This window comes from Oculina patagonica, chromosome 12 (assembly GCF_052425735.1).
Source record: "Oculina patagonica isolate OP01 chromosome 12, crgOcupat, whole genome shotgun sequence".
NCBI classification, from domain to species: domain Eukaryota; kingdom Metazoa; phylum Cnidaria; class Anthozoa; order Scleractinia; family Oculinidae; genus Oculina; species Oculina patagonica.
This window is the reverse complement of record NC_135769.1, coordinates 31,561,783-31,580,152: the sequence shown is the minus strand read 5'-3', so window position 1 is coordinate 31,580,152 and position 18,370 is coordinate 31,561,783. Positions and strand designations below refer to the sequence as shown.

General features: G+C 37.6%; 1 protein-coding gene and 1 long non-coding RNA gene across 2 annotated transcripts; both read left to right on the top strand.

Annotated features, from left to right (window-relative positions):
* Positions 1 to 12: 12 nt before the first annotated feature.
* Positions 13 to 8,903, top strand: LOC144632368 (cilia- and flagella-associated protein 184-like). Its single transcript, XM_078490996.1, has 15 exons — positions 13 to 60; positions 1,042 to 1,338; positions 1,910 to 1,951; positions 2,123 to 2,330; positions 2,948 to 3,039; positions 3,590 to 3,673; positions 3,789 to 3,858; positions 4,162 to 4,276; positions 4,829 to 4,907; positions 5,182 to 5,235; positions 5,694 to 5,759; positions 6,138 to 6,230; positions 6,828 to 6,965; positions 7,484 to 7,615; positions 8,473 to 8,903. The coding sequence occupies exons 1-15, from the start codon at positions 34 to 36 to the stop codon at positions 8,590 to 8,592; spliced, it is 1,617 nt and encodes a 538-aa protein (XP_078347122.1). The 5' UTR covers positions 13 to 33; the 3' UTR covers positions 8,593 to 8,903.
* Positions 8,904 to 14,654: 5,751 nt separating this feature from the next.
* LOC144633949 (uncharacterized) lies at positions 14,655 to 16,955 on the top strand. The gene is made up of 3 exons (XR_013567126.1): positions 14,655 to 15,371; positions 15,948 to 16,046; positions 16,311 to 16,955. It is a non-coding gene; the product is annotated as an uncharacterized LOC144633949 (long non-coding RNA).
* The last annotated feature ends 1,415 nt before the right edge of the window (positions 16,956 to 18,370 follow it).

The window sequence follows — 18,370 nt, the reverse complement described above, 5'->3', positions numbered from 1 at the left end:
CTAAGCAGTAGGAAAGAGAGAAGAGAGAAAAATATGGCGGATTCCGGTCAAGAGAACGCTGTGAGTATATTTATCGCGATTTTGTAGCTTATGATGGAAGCATTAGCTCAAGTTGTTGAGTGTAACTTAGGAGCGTTTGTTATGTCCTCATAAAATTTAATTTTAAACGTTAACAGTACCAGTTTTAACTCATCCAAGATGTATTCTCATCCAAGTCATTTCAAAGCTAACGTACACATGTAACACTAACCAGTTTATGTTGATATATTAGTAAAGGAACTCTCCGGTTATTGAGACAAAACAACTCTAATGGTTTGTTGCATGCAAGCAAATTACAGCACGAGTTCTTTCATGTAAATCAAACCTGCAACCTCCTAAGTATGGTCATGTACCATATGAAAAATGTCATTGAATTTTGAAACGTGTTTTAACACTCTATGACAATCCTTATGTCAGAGAGTGAAATGATGAATGTTGTATACGATTTTTGCATGATAAAAGCAGTGCAAGTTACAAAAGCCACATAATTTGCCTTGAGAGTCTGATCAGGCTAGTATCTCCATGATCTCAAAGTCCTGAAGATTAGCATTCTCGTCCCCCATAGCCCTTTCGTTTCTCTTAGCCGGTTCTGGGGACATAGGATTTTTGAATTAATTCAAATTTTTTTGATTGGCTGTTTGGAACAAAGAATTCCTAAACGGAAGTTGAAAACGTAACGACTCTCTCATACATTCTTTTGAAACGTCATGACTGGATACATGAAGACCGGAAGTCCTAGAATCTACGACTGGAAATCCTGTGTCCCCAGAGCGCTTCATTTTCTCGTGCCAAGGCCCAGTCAGCTAAGAGAAACGAAAGGGCTATGGGGACGAGAATGGAAGATTAATTAGCTGTCTTTCTTTAAGTTAATCAGTTTGAGTTTTACTGTAATGAGCCACCCTATCTATTATATAATGATGTTATGTTTCAATAAAGTTAACCAGATAGTGATAATTTTATACAAATAACAATTTAATGAATAATGTTACTATTAATTAACAGGAAAATGTTACAGAAGCGGCAGATGCCCCTCCCACTCCTCAGGCCGAAGTGACAGAAACCCAAGAGGCAAACAATGACTCAGAGAACCCTCCCTCAGGTGATGCCATAGCTGAAGAGACCCCCTCACAGCCTGTTGATGAGCCATCACAAGGGGGAGAGGGTGAAGAGGCTCCAACCGGTGACGTTGCAGGAGATGAAGCAAATCAGTTACAAGAGGGAGGGGATGTCGGAGAGAAAGTTGATTCAGTAGATGATGCAGACCAGCCCCAGGAGAGACAAGAACAGGTGGAGCTCGAAGTAAGTTCTTTCACACACGCTACCCAGTGGCTGTTTTATACGAGCTGAATGCGTGCCAAATTAAGTACCTAGTGGTGTGATTTTTGAAATCTCGCCAAATCTCAGCCTTGGAGTTTCAAGAGTAGTGTGTCTCAAGCTTAAGTCAGGCTCAAATTATCAGAATTTTTGGCTGTAAGAGTCTCAATCTCCACATAATTTCCACATACAGGTTTTATTGGGTATCAGTGGATCCCAGATTTTATCATTCTTTCATTACACATGTACATATACAGTGCCATAGCCAGACAGAAATTCTTACCGAGGCAATATCAGAAAAAAAAAAAAGCACTTCTTTCATATCATTTTCAAGTATAATTTGTTTCAATGCTTATCCTCTTACAAAACCCTGAAAAAAGAAATTTTAAATTTTTACTGAGGCATTTGTGCCAGTCAGTCGGTTTGCCTGTTACTTAGCTAAGGTCCTGATATGTTCTCTTTTATTTAGTAAATCATACCAAGTGATTACGCTCTAATCATAATATTACAAGCTTTAATGTCTTCACTGACTGATTTGGTTTTTTTTTATTTTCAGAAGGTTGAAGAGGAAGAGGATGAGAATGCACCTATACCAGAGGCAAGTCAAATGTATCCCAATTTATCAATGAAAATGAAATAACTCTGACTATTTTTATTGACTTGTCAAGTATAATTTCATATTTAAATTCTTTATGATTTTATTACCAAGTTGAACTTCCTTCCTGTAGCTCTAAGTGAGTTCTTACAGATGTTGTGCTTCAATTTTCAGAATGAGGGCATCCCAGAGTCTGATGAGGGTCCCACTGTAGAGGTGGCCCAGCCGCTATCTAGGGAGGGGACACCCACTGGAGAACAGACGCTGGTGGATAGCGAGAGCAAGGAGGAGCCTGACGCTTCAGCCACACCACCTCCCCCTGAGTCACACTCTCCAGAACCAATGACTGATATGGAACAAATGGATACTTACATTGAATCAGGTGATGATAGAAACACATCTACAAAAAATCCTTTGTAATATATATCTTGTAACACAGGGGTTTCATTAAGTGCCAGCAACCAGACAAACTAACCAGCTGTGAGCACAACTTTCCTGGCTGTTTTTAACATCTGAACTGACTTCAGTTTATCAAAGAGGGTATGGTCTTACTCAGGGATGTCGCTAAGGTCTGGCTGACAGCTTATTTAACCGGCTGAAATAGACCTTAAATCCGACTGAAATTTCACATGAAAACAAAGCTTTTGGTAAACTTTTAGAGCTACCTATTTTTGAAGGCCAGAAAAGCCAGCAGGGCTTGTTGATGAGCCGGCTTAGTGTTTTCTTAGCTACATCCTTGCCTACTGATACTTTGCCCGGGTGCAAAACCATCATGATACCCACCTACTTGCTCCAAACCTTATTAAATCCCCTGGTAGTGTCGGCAAAGCATGAACTCAATGATCTTTTTGGCCCGAAATGATCAATGTCAATATTTTTGGGACAAATATTTCTTGATATTTTTGGGGGGGCTAAGTCAATCTTTTTCTAAGAGATAATTTGGGCATTTAAATATAAACAAGTAAATTTAATTTTTTATTCATGTGTGTCCATTATCAGATGCTATGCAATATGATGAGATGGAGTATGATGAAGACTCTGAACCAGAGATGCCCATCTACAACAGAGCAGAACTTATTGAGCGCTATCAGGTAAATGATGGTCACTTACATGTATTAGGTGGTTACCGTATTTATTCGATTAAGCACCCAACCTCGAATAAGCGCCCACCTCGAACAAGCGCCCACCCTGAAGGTAGGAAAAGTAAATAAGCGCCCAGCCTCGAATAAGCGCCCACCCCCCTCGCCCATAAAAACCCTGAAGTGCACAAGAGGAGTATCGAAATTGACTAAGTACTACTATAAAGACTCCCCCCGTGTCCGAGTTTTCTTAGTATTTTACAGAAGCTTGCAATGAACAGTAAAATTCTGCTTCGGTACATCTTCACCTTTTGTTATTAATTATTGTTTTGTTACAAAAATTAAACTAACTATTTGCTGAAGATTGCGAAAATGTAATAAGCGCCCAGCCTCGAATAAGCGCCCACCCTCAAGATCCAAAAATTTAATAAGCACCCAGGGCGCTTAATCGAATAAATACGGTAATTGTATTAATCTGATCAGCAGTTATGACAGTAATATAATACATACATGTATTATTTGGAAGTAGCCAGCTTTTATTGTTGTTATTTATTTTTTACAGCAAGCTTTGGAAGAAAGATCAAGTCTTCAGTCATTAAATGCCCAGCTCCAACACAAGTTGGCTGAATATTTCAAGAAGAAAAAGGTATTTTTAGAAAAAAAAAAATGATTCTCAGGTAAATTGCTTTTAGTACATGTAAGTTCTAAACAAAATTTGAGTCCTTACTGGAATTACACAATAAGTTATATTTCATTTTCAGAGTGATGAGCGTCAGCAGGAGATTGAGAAAAATGTTACTGACCAAGAACAAAGATATCTTAAATATATGTGTAAGTTTGAAGCAAAAAAATATAATTACTGGTACATGATAATTTGTCGACGTTTGTTTTGTCAGAGAAATCGCTGGCTTTGTTTATTTATAAACATTATAAATATTCTAATGGGGCTAAATGATATTGAGGCAAAGTTAAAATCAAACCATGGCTGGTCAGGAGTCTCGCCAATGTATGGTGGGTTCCAGGTGCAATGGCATGTGTTCAAATTGTTTTGCACTTCCTTCCCTCCCTCCCTTGTTTAAGTAATTGCACTACCATCACACAGCGTAATTAACGGTCATTTATTTCCTTCATTAGCAAATCTTGAAGAACTTCAAAATGAAGAAAGACATGAAAAGGAAAATTACAAGGATCAGATTGAAGACTTGAAAGCAAAATGTCAAGAAAAACAAGAGATTGTCAACAGATCCAGGTGTGTTTAAAGCGAATTTTTATTTTGCAAAAACAAAAACCTTGCTCAAATTGCGGAGCTCTGCTGCCAAAGAATAGGAATAGAGTGGGAATGAGTGGAGTCTTTTTAAATATCATACATTGAAGTGATTAATTTAAAAGATGGAGCAACCATGAAGCAGATTAAGTCCTACTTATTTTTAAATTTCTTCATTATTACTTTTATGTAAAGGTAAAGTCTGTGCATGAGTCAAGTGGCCCATCAGGCCGGAGCTTATCCCGGTTTCCATAGCATAATTTAAGCGACTAAGAGAATTGTTACTTCCCCCTGGATGGGATGCCAGTCCATAGCAGGGTTACCCCCCCAGCAGTAAATTCGCCAGTACCCATTTATACACCTGGGTGGAGAGAGGCACTGTGAGAGTTAAGTGTCTTGCCCAAGAACACGACGCAGCGCCCAGGCCAGGGCTTGAACCCTGGCTGGCTCGAACCCTGGTCTGCGTTGGCCTAACCATTAGGCCACAGCGCCTCCCTCAACATCATTATTTTATGTGGTGTGTGATTATTTTTTCAGTGACAACTTTATGATGTTCAAGGGTGATGTTGCAAAACAGGCAATCAACAGTCGATCTGGGAAACCTATTCCACCAAAGGTAACAAAATAAAATTTTAAAAAACTTGAATAATTTGTCCCAAAATTCAAAGCACAATAAACATGAGAAGTAAAGACGTTAAGATTTTAAAAATTCCGCTGTATTGGAAATCAAAGCTGTGAAGCATTTTTAACTTAACCATTTCATTTATACATGTGTAAATGTAGATTTTGTCACCTATGATCACTTTTTTGCAGTAAGGGTTTGAGTGTGACATCTGTTGGAATTCCTTCTGTTTAATTTATTTTTGTACTTGATTTTTACCCTTTGACAGGATTTAGAACAATACCAGATGTCAGAACTTAAAAAAGAACAGGAAGTCATGCAGGTAATAATATACACTTTTAAATGTAAAAAAACTATCTAAACGTTCAAAAAATGAAACTGGATTTGGCATTTATGGGGTCATTTACAATGGCGGGTCCAGACCTTCAGATAAGGGGCGGGCCCGATCATCCAGACCCTAGAATAATGGGGTGGGGGGGGGGGGGGGCTGCTCCCCTCCCCTAGATCCGCCACTGATTTATGAATGTTCTGTTGATCAATGGTAATATCTTTAATGAACTTGCAATTATTTTATCGTTCGTTAACATTTGAATCATAACGTTATTGATTGTCTTTCGCATTGAGATCACGTTTGCATTAAAAGAACTTTGAAATTTGTTTTGCGTTCTTACATGTAAAAGAAAAAGGGTGTAAACATGACAGTTTGCCAACTTTTTAAGAGTCAGTGCTAACATAAAGTACTTTAATTTCTAATTTGTGTGGGATTGTTAATCTTTCAAGGTTCGGCTGGATAATATTAAACTGAAAAACCGATTGAAAAAAAGAGAGATGCAGTTGAAAGCTAAGGTGAGTGTTTTTGTCAAGCTTTCAAGAGTAAAAATATTATCCCACTAATTTTCGCTTTACCGCAACGCTTACTGCAACAAAAACGTTGCATGAAGGAGAATCAAGTTCTACTTTTCGCAACGATTATGGCAACGCTGGAAGGTATGGCTCCCGCTTTGCCAATGATGCAACAAAATTGGAAGTTCCTGAACAATGCCTTAATAGTTTTGTGCCATACAAATGCAAAGTTTAAACATTACTGCTATCTAAAGTGCATCTAGCTATTTGCATGTTAGTGGCTTTTTGTAATCAGTGAATAAGAGATTTGCACGAAAAAAATTGATAGTTTGTGTTACTGCTGTTTATTTACATGGATATTCATTTTATTTTGACTTTTAGGAGGAGCTGGCTGAAGGACTGCACCTGATAGACTTTGAACAGCTCAAGATTGAAAATCAGACTTACAACGAAAAGATCGAAGAGAGAAATGAGGTTGGTATGGGCGCCGCCTAAAATCACAGTGAGCCAAGCGCGGGAAAATGTTTGTGTGCCTGAGTCGCTTACTGTTCGCTTTATTCCTGATTGGTCGAAAAAAACAGCATGCTTTCACTGATTGGATAAAGCGAGTTGCACGACTTTTTCTTAACCGATCACAGAGCTTAGCAAACACTTTAAGCAAACCACGTGACTCAATTCAATTCAGCAGGTGAAACCTGTCTTGTACTGTTGCGCGATGGCTTTGTAGGTTCACGACAGACTTGCCTTCACCCCTTTTACCAAAACAAACGTAAAATTCGGTATTATTATAAACTTTTAACTTGAGAAAAGATAAAAAACGAACAATTCCACACGAAAGTACTGCTGAATTTTTAATAGCTTTCATTTGAATGGTCACACACTAGAGTTTTATCCGCAGACCTAAAAGTTAGATCCACCTTGTACAGCATAACAAACGGTAACACATGAAAGTACTGCTCAATAGCTTTCATTTGAATGCAGTTTGGTCCACTCATTAATGTAAACCACGTTACCTGACTTACTTAATTGTTGAAGGGAAAAGATACATTGCATTCCACTGTTGTGTTTTAGGAGCTGCTAAAACTTCGTAAGAAGATCACGACTACAGTTCAAGTTCTTACTCATCTCAAAGAGAAGTTACAATTTGTACAGGCAGAGAACAGTGAACAGAGAAGCGGTCTGAGAACAGTCGAAGCACATGCCGCGCAGGTATGTCAGTTGAGATAAAAGTTTGTAAACGTGTCTTGCTCATTTGTCTTGTTGTTCAGGGAGAAGGGCTAAACCTTGGGGTTCAGAAATTAAGTTAGATTGTTTTCGCACAAAACGACCTAGATTTGATAACTAGGTTGATAACTGCTCTCTCCGAAGAAGCTTGACCATCTACGCTTCTTCTATGTTTTCTCTTATTTCATGTTTGTTTTTCTATAGTTTTAAACCGTTATTGTTAAGTTCCTTTTAATATTTTACCCACCAGTTTGTAGTAGTGACCCTCAGCTACTATCAATACTTGTATTGTCACGCTACGCTTCAGGCGTGACGACCCAATGGGTCCTTTCCTGCTAACGGTCGCATGATATTTTATTTTGTATCGCGTGATCGTTTGCTGCAAAGTGCCCATTAACGGCTACGAATGAACGTAACAAACGTGACAAAATGGCCTATTTATACAGTAGCTCTGTCCTGTTCGTAAATCAGTTTTTCTTGTTTCTTTTCCTTTCTCCTGATAGAAACGAGACATCTTAACAAGGACAAAGCAAGTTCGAGATGCACTGAGAATAGAAAATGTTAAACTCAGGCAAAAGTGTGGTCTTCTTGGAAACGAGCCGCTACTCAGAGACTACGAACAACGTAAAGAACAGGTAATTATTTAGCACGCTCAATTCACTCCCCTTCCCGCGCGAAAGAGACTTTTGCGATTCCTGTTGAAACGCTCTGTACTGATGACGTAGTACTACAGAGATCCGTGCAGTGTCTCTGATTGGTAGAGAAAATTCGCGCATAACCAAGCAACAACCAATCAGAGACACAACACGGAGCTCAGAAGAGCTACGTCATCAGTATGAAATTTTGGGTCGGGTGAACTCTCCAGTGGTGCCTTGGTTTGATCTTCCGTATTCCATTTTTAATCCCTTGCCTCTTTTTTTCGCCACAGTTGTATATATCTTTTTCTATGATACCTGGTAACGGCTGGAGAATTTGATTTTGTCCTTTAACTTGCCATTGGCGCGCCTAATCTCTCTACAGAGTAACAGTTCTCTTCAAAGAGAATGTAATTACGATTTTTTTTTCAATTTCAATTTTCATGAGAAGTATTGACACGAGATTCTGTTTTCTACGGAATTCGTGCGGATCATAGAAAACCTAGAAAGTCAAAAAATTTTAATTTCATTATCCAGGCTTGGAAAGTCATGGAATTTAAGTGAGGGCCATGGAAAGTCATGGAAAATGACGTTGATTGTACAAAATATGTTAGGCCGTTTTAATTTTTGGCGACGAAAATGGTAAAAACATACCCGAATTCAAGAAAGGTTCTGAAAATGTCCAAGAAAATAGTCAAATTTCGACTATAGGAAACTTTGAAAGGTCATGGAAAGTCATGGAGTTTGAAAATCTCAAAAGAGTATCAACCCTGTTCCAATTTCTTTTAAGTGCCTCAGCAATAACTAGTTTAATTTTTCTGACGTAAATGTTAACCACTTATTTTTGCTGTTTTTAGAGTGACGATCTACGCGCGAAAATTGAGCGCTTGAAAATGGATCACGCCGAACTCACGATGAACTGCAGCGGAGTACGAACAAAAATCGAGGGAGCGAGACAAGAAGAAAAACCACTTTAAATTCTAGTGTAGATTTTATATTAAAATCCTTTAGAACCTTATTGTACATAATACGCTGTAATTTTATTGTAAATCCACTTTCGTTAAATAGCTTAGTCGTGTTCTGAATTAGGTTAGTGTCGAGAGCAACAAATTGTATACATGTATATATAGACAAGGCCATAAAAATTGGTTTCCTTTGTTTATCGTTGTGAATATTTATTTTATTACTTTGATATCTTATTCATCCTCATAACATCTTTGTGAATGTAAAAGAATATTCAGACTATTCAAAGTTTGTATCACAATAAAGATGCCATGTTGTATATATATCAACTTTTGACCTTTTCTCCTAAAAACCTCTTGACCCTGATACGATGAAAAACGCAGAGTTTACGAAAGCGTTTGCGCCGTCCACACTAATACGATAGGACTTCTTTGTCAAGTGTTTTCACTTCGGTTAAACATCGTTTTCAAATGTATACGTTTTTGATCCATACCAGTGTGGACGATAGGAGAAAAGGCAAAAGACAATACACAATAGTGCGGACGGGGAATTTCTTAAGGTAAGATCTCATCGTTTGGTCGCGTTGACTCCGTGTTGCTCGTTATGCATAATTTTTTCCCCTGAATTTTACCTGCACGATTTTTTCGCACTTCTACCACCTCCTCCCCCCGATAGGCTTATGCCTGGCAGCAATGCTCTTTTTTTTTCTTCTTCTTCCTAAGCAACGGTTAAATTCTGCTTAATTTCTGCTCGGTACAGCCGTTCCCCCATGTTGAAATTATTTTTTGTAATACTGCTGGCTGCTGGGTATATCACAGGAGGAGCGCATTCAGAGGTACATTCCGTACTGCGCAGCTTCAGTCTATGGATCGAGCTACAAAACGGGGTCCTTCTTAACCATGTTTACTACAAATCTAGAGCAGTTGCTAAGGAATTGCTACAGATGGTTTTTGGTGGCAAACCATTTTTGGAGCGTTTGGTAACGCTTAACGATGATTTTTTGGTGGAGAGGATAGAGAATCATCATAAGGTCTCATTTGTGGGAAGGATAACTGCATTGAAAACATAGGCACGCTAAGCGTGCAGGAGTTATTTTTTCAATTTATGGGGTGGCTTGGGGTGAGACTGGGTGACTGTCCTGTTGGAATGGTTTATGTCATAGGTTGAGCAATTTGTGTGTGGTAGCTTACTGACAACATAGCCCTTACGACGATTAAGAGGCATTTTACGTGCAGTTTGTTACATCAGAACTGCTTCGTTCATGCAATACCTAAATTTTCATTTTCATCATTTAGATAAAAAATCAAAGCTCTTTGAGCAAACTCATGGAAGGTCGGCGAAGTGCCGACCTTCGCATTTTTTCTCCAATAATAAAATAAGCATGTAACAATCTCACTTCGCTTGCCTTTGAATGTTTAATTTTTCCATGGGAGTGGCGTTATTGATTGTTCATGCTCTCAAGCTTCGTAGCGCAAATTCTATATTTTCCCCAGGGTGGGTACTCCGGGATCAAAGTGACGGGGATGATCGAATGGAGGCAAAACTCAGGACCCAAAAAATCCCTAAGTCTTCCGACATTACCCAAAAAATCCCTGGACCAAAAAAAACGCCCATAAAAATCCCTAGTCAAATTACCCCTAAATTGCCAAGGCCGCGCTAAGGCACTTTAGTTTGATTTTAATACTCAAAAAAATCCCCTATTTAAATCAAGTCACCCAAAAATAATACCTGCCAAACTCTCCTACCCAAAAAATCCCGGTATCGAAAATTTCGACCCCAAAAAATCCTTCGCACATCCCCGTCACTTGGACCCCGGAGTACCCCCCCCCCCCCTGGGATATTTTTACCACCAAAATAAAGTTTTACCTTTGATCCTCTTTAGCATTTGGTAAAGCATGTAAAGCACGTAAAAATGCGCGACAGTGGAAATGCACCTCGCAAAAAAATTTATAACTAGATCAGCCACACACTTGTGACTCCAACAACGAAAATTTCTAACACAATAACATCCCGCAAGTGCATGCTTTTCGCGACATTGATTGAATTCTCACATTTCAATTCATAAAAATCTGCGCTTTTATGCATTAAAAAATTCTGATCAAACACTGTTTTGCAAAGCTCGTTTATCGAAGCTTCAATGAATTTTAATCGTGTATAAAAAGAAGTCTCAAAGGACACGCCGATCATTTTGGTGTTGTTCACCGCTGTGTGCCGCGAAGCTGAGTCCTTCATCTTCCATGCGCTCCCGCTTCTGGTAAGCCAACGTTTCTTTTCCTAGATTTGTATGTTCGTCTTTTTATATTGCTTTTCTTTTTGTTAGCTTTTGTTTCAATGTGGCGCTTTAACGGTTTAACTGGTAACCATTTTGGACTCATTCTGTTGTGAAAGTTTCGGCGTTCTTATCGGTGATGCCATAAAAAAAAAATCGTTGTTCAATAAGTAAGTTTAGTTGTTGAAATACTGATTGAATCAAAGATAAATTGTTTCGGCCTTGTGAGTAATCTATAATAATTCAGCTTGCTTGGCCAAGCACGGAACAGTACAAAGTTAGAATATTTCCTGCGAATGTTTGTCGGTACCGGTTAGAATGTTTACACTACTGCTATACTCTCTTCCTTCGGAGTTCTGCCAAGCACCTTGCTTTCTCTTGAATGGGAATTTGGACCCTGTGTCCAATTTAATTTATATACAAAATTTTAATATTACGCCAGTGGTTCCCATAGCTTTAACAAAGTTTTTCCGTAGGCTGAGAGGGACTTCCTAACAGCGAGCGAGGTACCGCAGTTGCAGATTGTCTAGTGTACACATGACTTCACGACATATTTTTTTTTACTGAGTTTGCGCTGGTAAATTTGCTTACAAAACCCTGCAACAACTTGTTTCGTCGAATTTCAGGTAAAGAATGTTTGCGATTCAGTCAGTATTTTAACAACTAAAGTAAGTTATTGTTTGGACACAAATCCATGCAATTACAGATAATTCAAAATTACAGATAAGTCGAACAAAATTCTATCATATTTTGATGTTAATTAGTTAGTTACGTTATTAAATTACAGTAGTTCTTAAAAATAAACTAAATCTTTCTTGATTGTCTTAATTCTTAGAACTGACATGTTTATCAGTGCTTTATGAACTTACTGTTAAATGCCTCTGTTGTATTCTGGCGAATTCAGTTAAAAAAATCACTCAACTGAGAGTTTGCTCAAATGAAAGAAAAGTTGCCAATAGAAAACAAATAGCGGCTTAATATTTTTTGTTGGCGGGTGCTGCAGTCTTAATTATTTTTCTCCGTGTTTAACACAGACGTTCAATAAAGGTACATTACAGCCATTTTGGATTGCAGTCTTTGACGCAAGTACAGTTCACTTTTTTTATTCCGGGTAAGTACTTATATCATTGGATTTGTTATTGCTTCTATCGTTCACCACTCAATAGTTTCGGTCCAAAAGTGATCAAAATGTGAAACATTTTCGATTGTCCGATTAAGAAAATCGTTAGGTTTGGGGTTTTCTGAATTTCAACTGACCACCAACTTATCACAAATCACATGCAAGAAATAACAAGGCAATCGGTATTGATAATTTATATTTTGATCGTAGAACTGAAAAGGTAAACCTCTTGTTACGTTCATCATATCATCCTTTGGGGGGTGACGTGCTCCAACTGTTAGGGAACTATTTGTATAACGAAATGATCGGTACCAAGCAAGTCGGTTCGAAAACGTTCGAAAACATTCCACTTGAATAACAAAGAAAAAAAAAGAATTATTTAATGATATTTCCGCCTTTTTTGAACATAGATATTTTGAAAAGAAGTTCACCCATTTTGGATCGCAGTGCGTAGCTCTAGGACTCAAGCATTAGTTGGAAATTGGAAACATTTGAGATAAGTACGTTATCGTTTTCTTTTTTTTACGTATACGTAGTGTAAGGTCTCAAATCTTATGTCTCATAGCCAAGGTGTTTGTTTAGGCCGTTAAATGTAATTCATGCTTATTTTGTAGCTTTTCCTGATTTGCATGCTATTTAACAAGTCTCATCATAATGGAGTCATGGTGACCCTGAAACGTCGAGAAGCAATAAATCTTTCCTGGTTTTTTATATTCCTTTGCTTTAGCAAATCCCTGCTGATCAAATGTTATAGAATCTTGTAAAGGAAATTGTCAAGAAGGATGCATTGTCTTGATAAAACCCCATATTCTCAGAACTTACATCACTGAAGAGAAATGTATGTGACAATCACAAAGGAAGAATACTATTTTGGTGGTCAAAGTAATACTGTCGAAATTCTTGTTTCTAATTTTAAGAATTATATTCTTCTCCAGTGGCGTATTCATCGGTAAAACAGAACCAAAATGTTCTGTTAAAATAAACCTCAACTAAACAAAGAAAAATTAACTTGATTTAATGATGTTTCATTCTTTTTTCTCCAGGTTAAGCGACAGTCCAGTCACTATGTTTTGCAGTCTGTTGATCTTGGACTCTCAGTTGTGCAAGTCATTGATCGCAATTGGAAATACCTCATTTCAGATACGTTTTTCGTTTTATCTTGTTTTGTGATTGTTTTGTTGTTTTGTTTTGTCCTTATCATTTAACAGTTTCAGTGTTCAAAAACTAATGTCTCCTTACCAAAAATGATTGTAAAGTAACTTACAATGAAAGGTTTTGCCTTGATGTATCGCGAAATTCTCTCAACAAACATTGAGAGGTGTGTACAAAATGAGTAAGGAGAATTTTTATCGTTAGCTCGGAATAGTTGGACGGTTGCGATCCAATAATTGGAATTTCTTCCAAATTTAGTCGACGCTAGCCGAATAGCTGGAATTAGCCGGGGATCGAAAGCCAATCAGAAACACAGAAATATTTTGAATGAATAATAAAAACCGTTATGGCACGGTTACTCCATACCTTGAGAGGGTTACTTTTAGGGGAAAAAACCACATTCTCAATCAAATTAAAGTTCGCTATTTGATCTTACATTTCAAAACTTTTCTAAAAAATAATCAATCTCAGTTTAGAGAGCCTTTAGACGCAAACGACACGCAAGGGCAAAAAACAAACAAAACAAAAAAACGCTCATAAAAGCTAAACAGAATTGCAGTTCCTCGCACTCACATTGTTTAATTTTCCTTTCTTGGCGGGTCTTTATCTTGACATTATTCTCAGAGGAGGCCTAAAGTGTTCTTTTATAGAATCTTTTATAGAAGTGATGAACTCCTATCAGCAAGGAATAATCGCCGTTTTCAAGTCCGAAAGCACACTTAGGTGACATTTGCTGCGAAAGAAGCAAAGTGTGACTTAGCAAGCTGACGTGGTTTACAGGATTCCCTGTGGATGCAGTCCAGTTTACACCTGCGAGATTCAGAATGGATGTAGGAAAGAATCAAGGAGCACGCCGCCACCACAAACCTGGTACACATTTTAATTAGACTTCACCCAGAAAACATCAACAGGCATAGTGGAATCGAGATCTAGAAGCATGGACGCCCACCAATGCGGCAGTGGACCGCTGTCGGGAAAAGGCCTCTTGGCAGACAGATAGGATCGAAATCAGCCAATCACAGCCGATCTTTGTACTTTGTTTGAAGACGCATAATCAGACAACCTCATCGCCTGGTGAACACTAGAATTTATAAGCAATCAAAACTTCACGATCTACGTCTCAAGTGATTTCACCGTGAAATAAACAATAATACGATATTTTTGAAGTACTTTACCATAATGAACAACAATAAAAATTTTCAAGAAACTCCAACTTGTTGGCATACTTTAGGCCTGCTAAAGATCATTCTATCCTCCGTATTCTATGGCTAGCCCAATGATGCGGCTGAAAATCGTTTACTGTAAACCAGTAAACTATCTATCAGTCAAATAAAAATGACGTCAAATTTGTTGCCATGGCAACGTCAAAAAGGGTCAAAGATACCCTACTTTTGGCGTTTTAGGTTGTTAACATAGCTAATACGCTGTGGAAGATTTTGTTTTTAATATTTTAAAAAACAAAAATATACATATTTGTATATTTCTACAGCCATTTTAACAGACTGTAGGTAGTGTTCAGAGCCACCTTAAATTTATGAGAAAATGACGCAGCTCTAGCGATTGGACCAAAAATATGCCGAAATCAACAACTTTGACCGAGCTTCGAGTTCTTTGATTGGGTAACGTAAAGTATTTCAAAAGAGATTTTGGCTGGGATGATAGACATGATAGACGGAGGAAGGCTCAGTGATATCCGCAGTGCTTATAAGCTGAAATGAATTTGAGCAGAAACCCATAAGGGTTAATCAACCCTTATGGGTGTCTGATTTGATCCGATAACACCCTTGACGGTGGATGGAAGTGAATAAACGTTCGTGGGCGCTTCCAGTAACGGCACGTGTATTATTATTATTTACACATTGTCTATTGTAAATTGTTCAAAGATCTGTAAGAGAAAAACAAGGGAAACGTGGCGAGGGATGGAAGCTCATTTTTTAAGGGGGAGGGGGGTGGTTTTTGTGTCTTAAAACCGGGATTTCATAGTATGAGGTTCGACAAATTTATGTAAAATTTATGGTGAAGGTATGGAGTAACCTTTACATAAAGTTCGTTATTTTCGGGAGTCAATGCGAAACTAACAATTGTATTGTGTATTTATCGATAAACGGGATTAATACACTTGCCTAAGTCAATGTTGTTTTTCTTTTTCTCCAGGTTGAACGCAGACATTTTGAAAGAAAGTGCAGGCACTTTTTGGATTGCAGTGGTTAGCTCTTGGACTCTAGCGCGAGCAGACACTTGAAACATCTTATGTAAGAAGTTCATTATATCTTGACTTTCTTTGTTCTGTTGTTTACCACATGTACAAAATGTTTCAGTCCAAGAGTGATCAAAATCTCGTATCTCCTTACCATGTCGAAATATTGTCAAGTATCTTGTAAAAAAAAACACGTTATAGCTAGGAAATTTTGTCTTGATATACTAGCAAAAAAGAGTTATAAAGTATAATCAGTAAAGATTGTGAAGTGAATGAAATGATCTTGGTAGTGGCAAGCAATTCTAAACCAGTGCTTTGTTTGGTCAGAAACTAAACAACAGAATTCGAACACATGGCATCCGCGACACCATTGCTCTACTCACTATAAAAAAAAATAAATAGCTATAAGCTATAAGCTTGTGGGGCCGGCATTCCCCGATCGAGTTGGAATTTGGAAGTGTTGGTTTTTGTGACAATATTACTGACAATATTAGACGCATGATCGGTAAAATATTTCCGATCATTAATATATTATTGTCGTATTGATCAGTAAACAGAATTTGAAATCGTTTTCAAACTTTTGTCAAAACCGAAAAAAGCCTAAGTTAATAATGGTTTCTTTTTTCTCCAGGCTGAACCCAGATATTTCGGGAGAATTTGCAGCCATTTGGATTGCAGTGATTTATTAGCTCTTGGACGCTGGCGCAAGATGACATTGGAAACATGTTATGTAAGATAACTTCATGGTATCTTGTCTGTTTGTTCTGTCGAGTCGTTTACCATAAAAAGAAAAAATGGGATTTGAACCCTTGCCTAACGCGACATCGGTGCGTTGTTCTACCACATGAGCTTTGAAGCCTTGATACTTTGGGATTAGGTTCGAGAGTTGATTTTCGTAAGTCGTATTGATCAGTCAACGGGAATTAAAATCGTTCGTAAACTTTTGACAAAACAAAGGAAAATGGCCAAAGCTAACAATGTTTTCTTTTTTCAGGTTGAACGCAGCCATTTTAGATTGCAGTGATTAGCTGTTGGACTCTGGCGCAACATGGCATTGGAGACAACTTATTTAAGATAAGTTCGTCATAGTTATCCGGTCTTTTCGTTCTGTTTTATCATAAAATGTTTTAGACCTGGAGTGATCAAAATCTAATATCTCTTCACCATATCGGTGCAAGGCCAATTATCTTATGAAGAAATTCCTTAGCTAGGAAAATGATTGCCTTGATGTATCAGCAACAAAAGAGATCAGTAAGGATCGAGAATGAACTTTGAGTTAGTTAATTTCTTTCTAAATCTCAGTTCAACATTGGAGTACTGTTCGTATCAAGTATTATTTAGAATACCGGAATTAAAATTGTTCGTACAAACTCGACTTAACAAGAAATGTTACAAAGGAAAAGGTCGAAAGAAAAATGGTAGTATTTTAATCGTACAGATCACAAAAATATGCTAAGTAAACCTTAAATTGTGATACAAACGTGTAATTGCTTGCTTTAAAAAGAAGTAGATGTTTTCAACGAAGGACATAGTGATCGTGTAACCCCGGAAAGCAATTTGTGATTAAGTTTAAGCTGTCGACCAATTTCAGTTAACCATATATATACAATTCCCATAAGAGACCTCAAAACAAATCAGTTTCAAGGTGTGACTGAATTTTCTGATTTGTTACTACTGACATGTCAATAATAGCCGCGCCTTCCAAGGTCTATTTTCTAAAAAAAAAATTCAAAAAAAGATGATGAGAAAAAAATTGTTATCCAGGGGATATTGCGGCATTCCTAATGTAGCTCGAAAACCTCAGGTCTAACTTATGGCAATATGGCAATTTGAAATTGTTTGGAGAATAAATACTTAAGATCATTACTGAAAGGGAACCAATCGCGTTAACGTAGTCTGTTATGTGACCACACATCAAAAGAATTATTTGGATTACATGGCATAGAGTAGGAAGATGAACGCAATTTATTTTAAGAAAAAGGCAGTTTCAAATCTCGCATTATTCAGTACAAGTTCACTGCGATAGGCCTACAACATGAAACAAGCAGTTCAAAAGAATTATAAACGGAAACATTCCGGTTAAGTACAAAAGTCATCAAATCTTTTGTTCCAAATTTTTTTAAAGATTTACTAGGAAAGATTGTCTTGACGTACCAGCAACATTAAAAGAAATATTAGATTAAATGAACATTTAGGGCGGTTAGCATTTAAATTTATTTTTTATGGGAATTTTGATTACGTTTCGTACTATAGCTACGTATTTGATCAATAACAACAACAACAACAACAATAAGTTAGAACTATAACTGTTCGTCAAAAGTCGGCTATATAAGTGAAGGTTCATTTAATATGAAAGGGAAAAGGGGAGGAGAGGTGCGGGACGTGAAATGAAGATGCGGCAACATTAACCCGAAATAAAATCCCAGCCCTCCTTCGCAACAGACATTTAATTTAAGGGCTCCAATTTCCTAACAGCACACACAATCACAATTTCTATGATATTTTTAGGTAAACAGAAGTTTTGTTTTTAATACCAATTAAACTCATCAAGCACCTTGAAACATGTTTTCCACCTGGGATAACTGATATGAATACTTGTTCAGGAGGGCCGAAAAATTTCTTGAACGATACAACACTTACACCTAAAAACTGGGCGAGTTATGAACTGAATAGGCAAATCAGTTCTTTACACCGCTTAGTTACAGATACAAAATACAAGGTAGTCGTTTTGGTTGGGATACAGCTGCTGCTGAAGAAAGGAAAAGAGTGAAGAGAAAAAGAAAGAGCAAAACGACAGATATGGAAAGAAAGCAAGCATACAAATTACAAACTCATGGTGAAGACCTCGCATTTACATTCTTGTCAGGAGAACGTAACCAGAAATTGTGTGGGATTCACGTCACGAAGGCCTTAGAATATCTCATCCAAACGAATGTGATGGACGACGTGGAGCAAACCACAGTAAACTCAGACCTGCAAGAAAACCTTGGTAAATGGCCAAAAAAGAGAAATTAGACGACGTCACTGATCAAGAGTCACATCCCTGAAAATGAC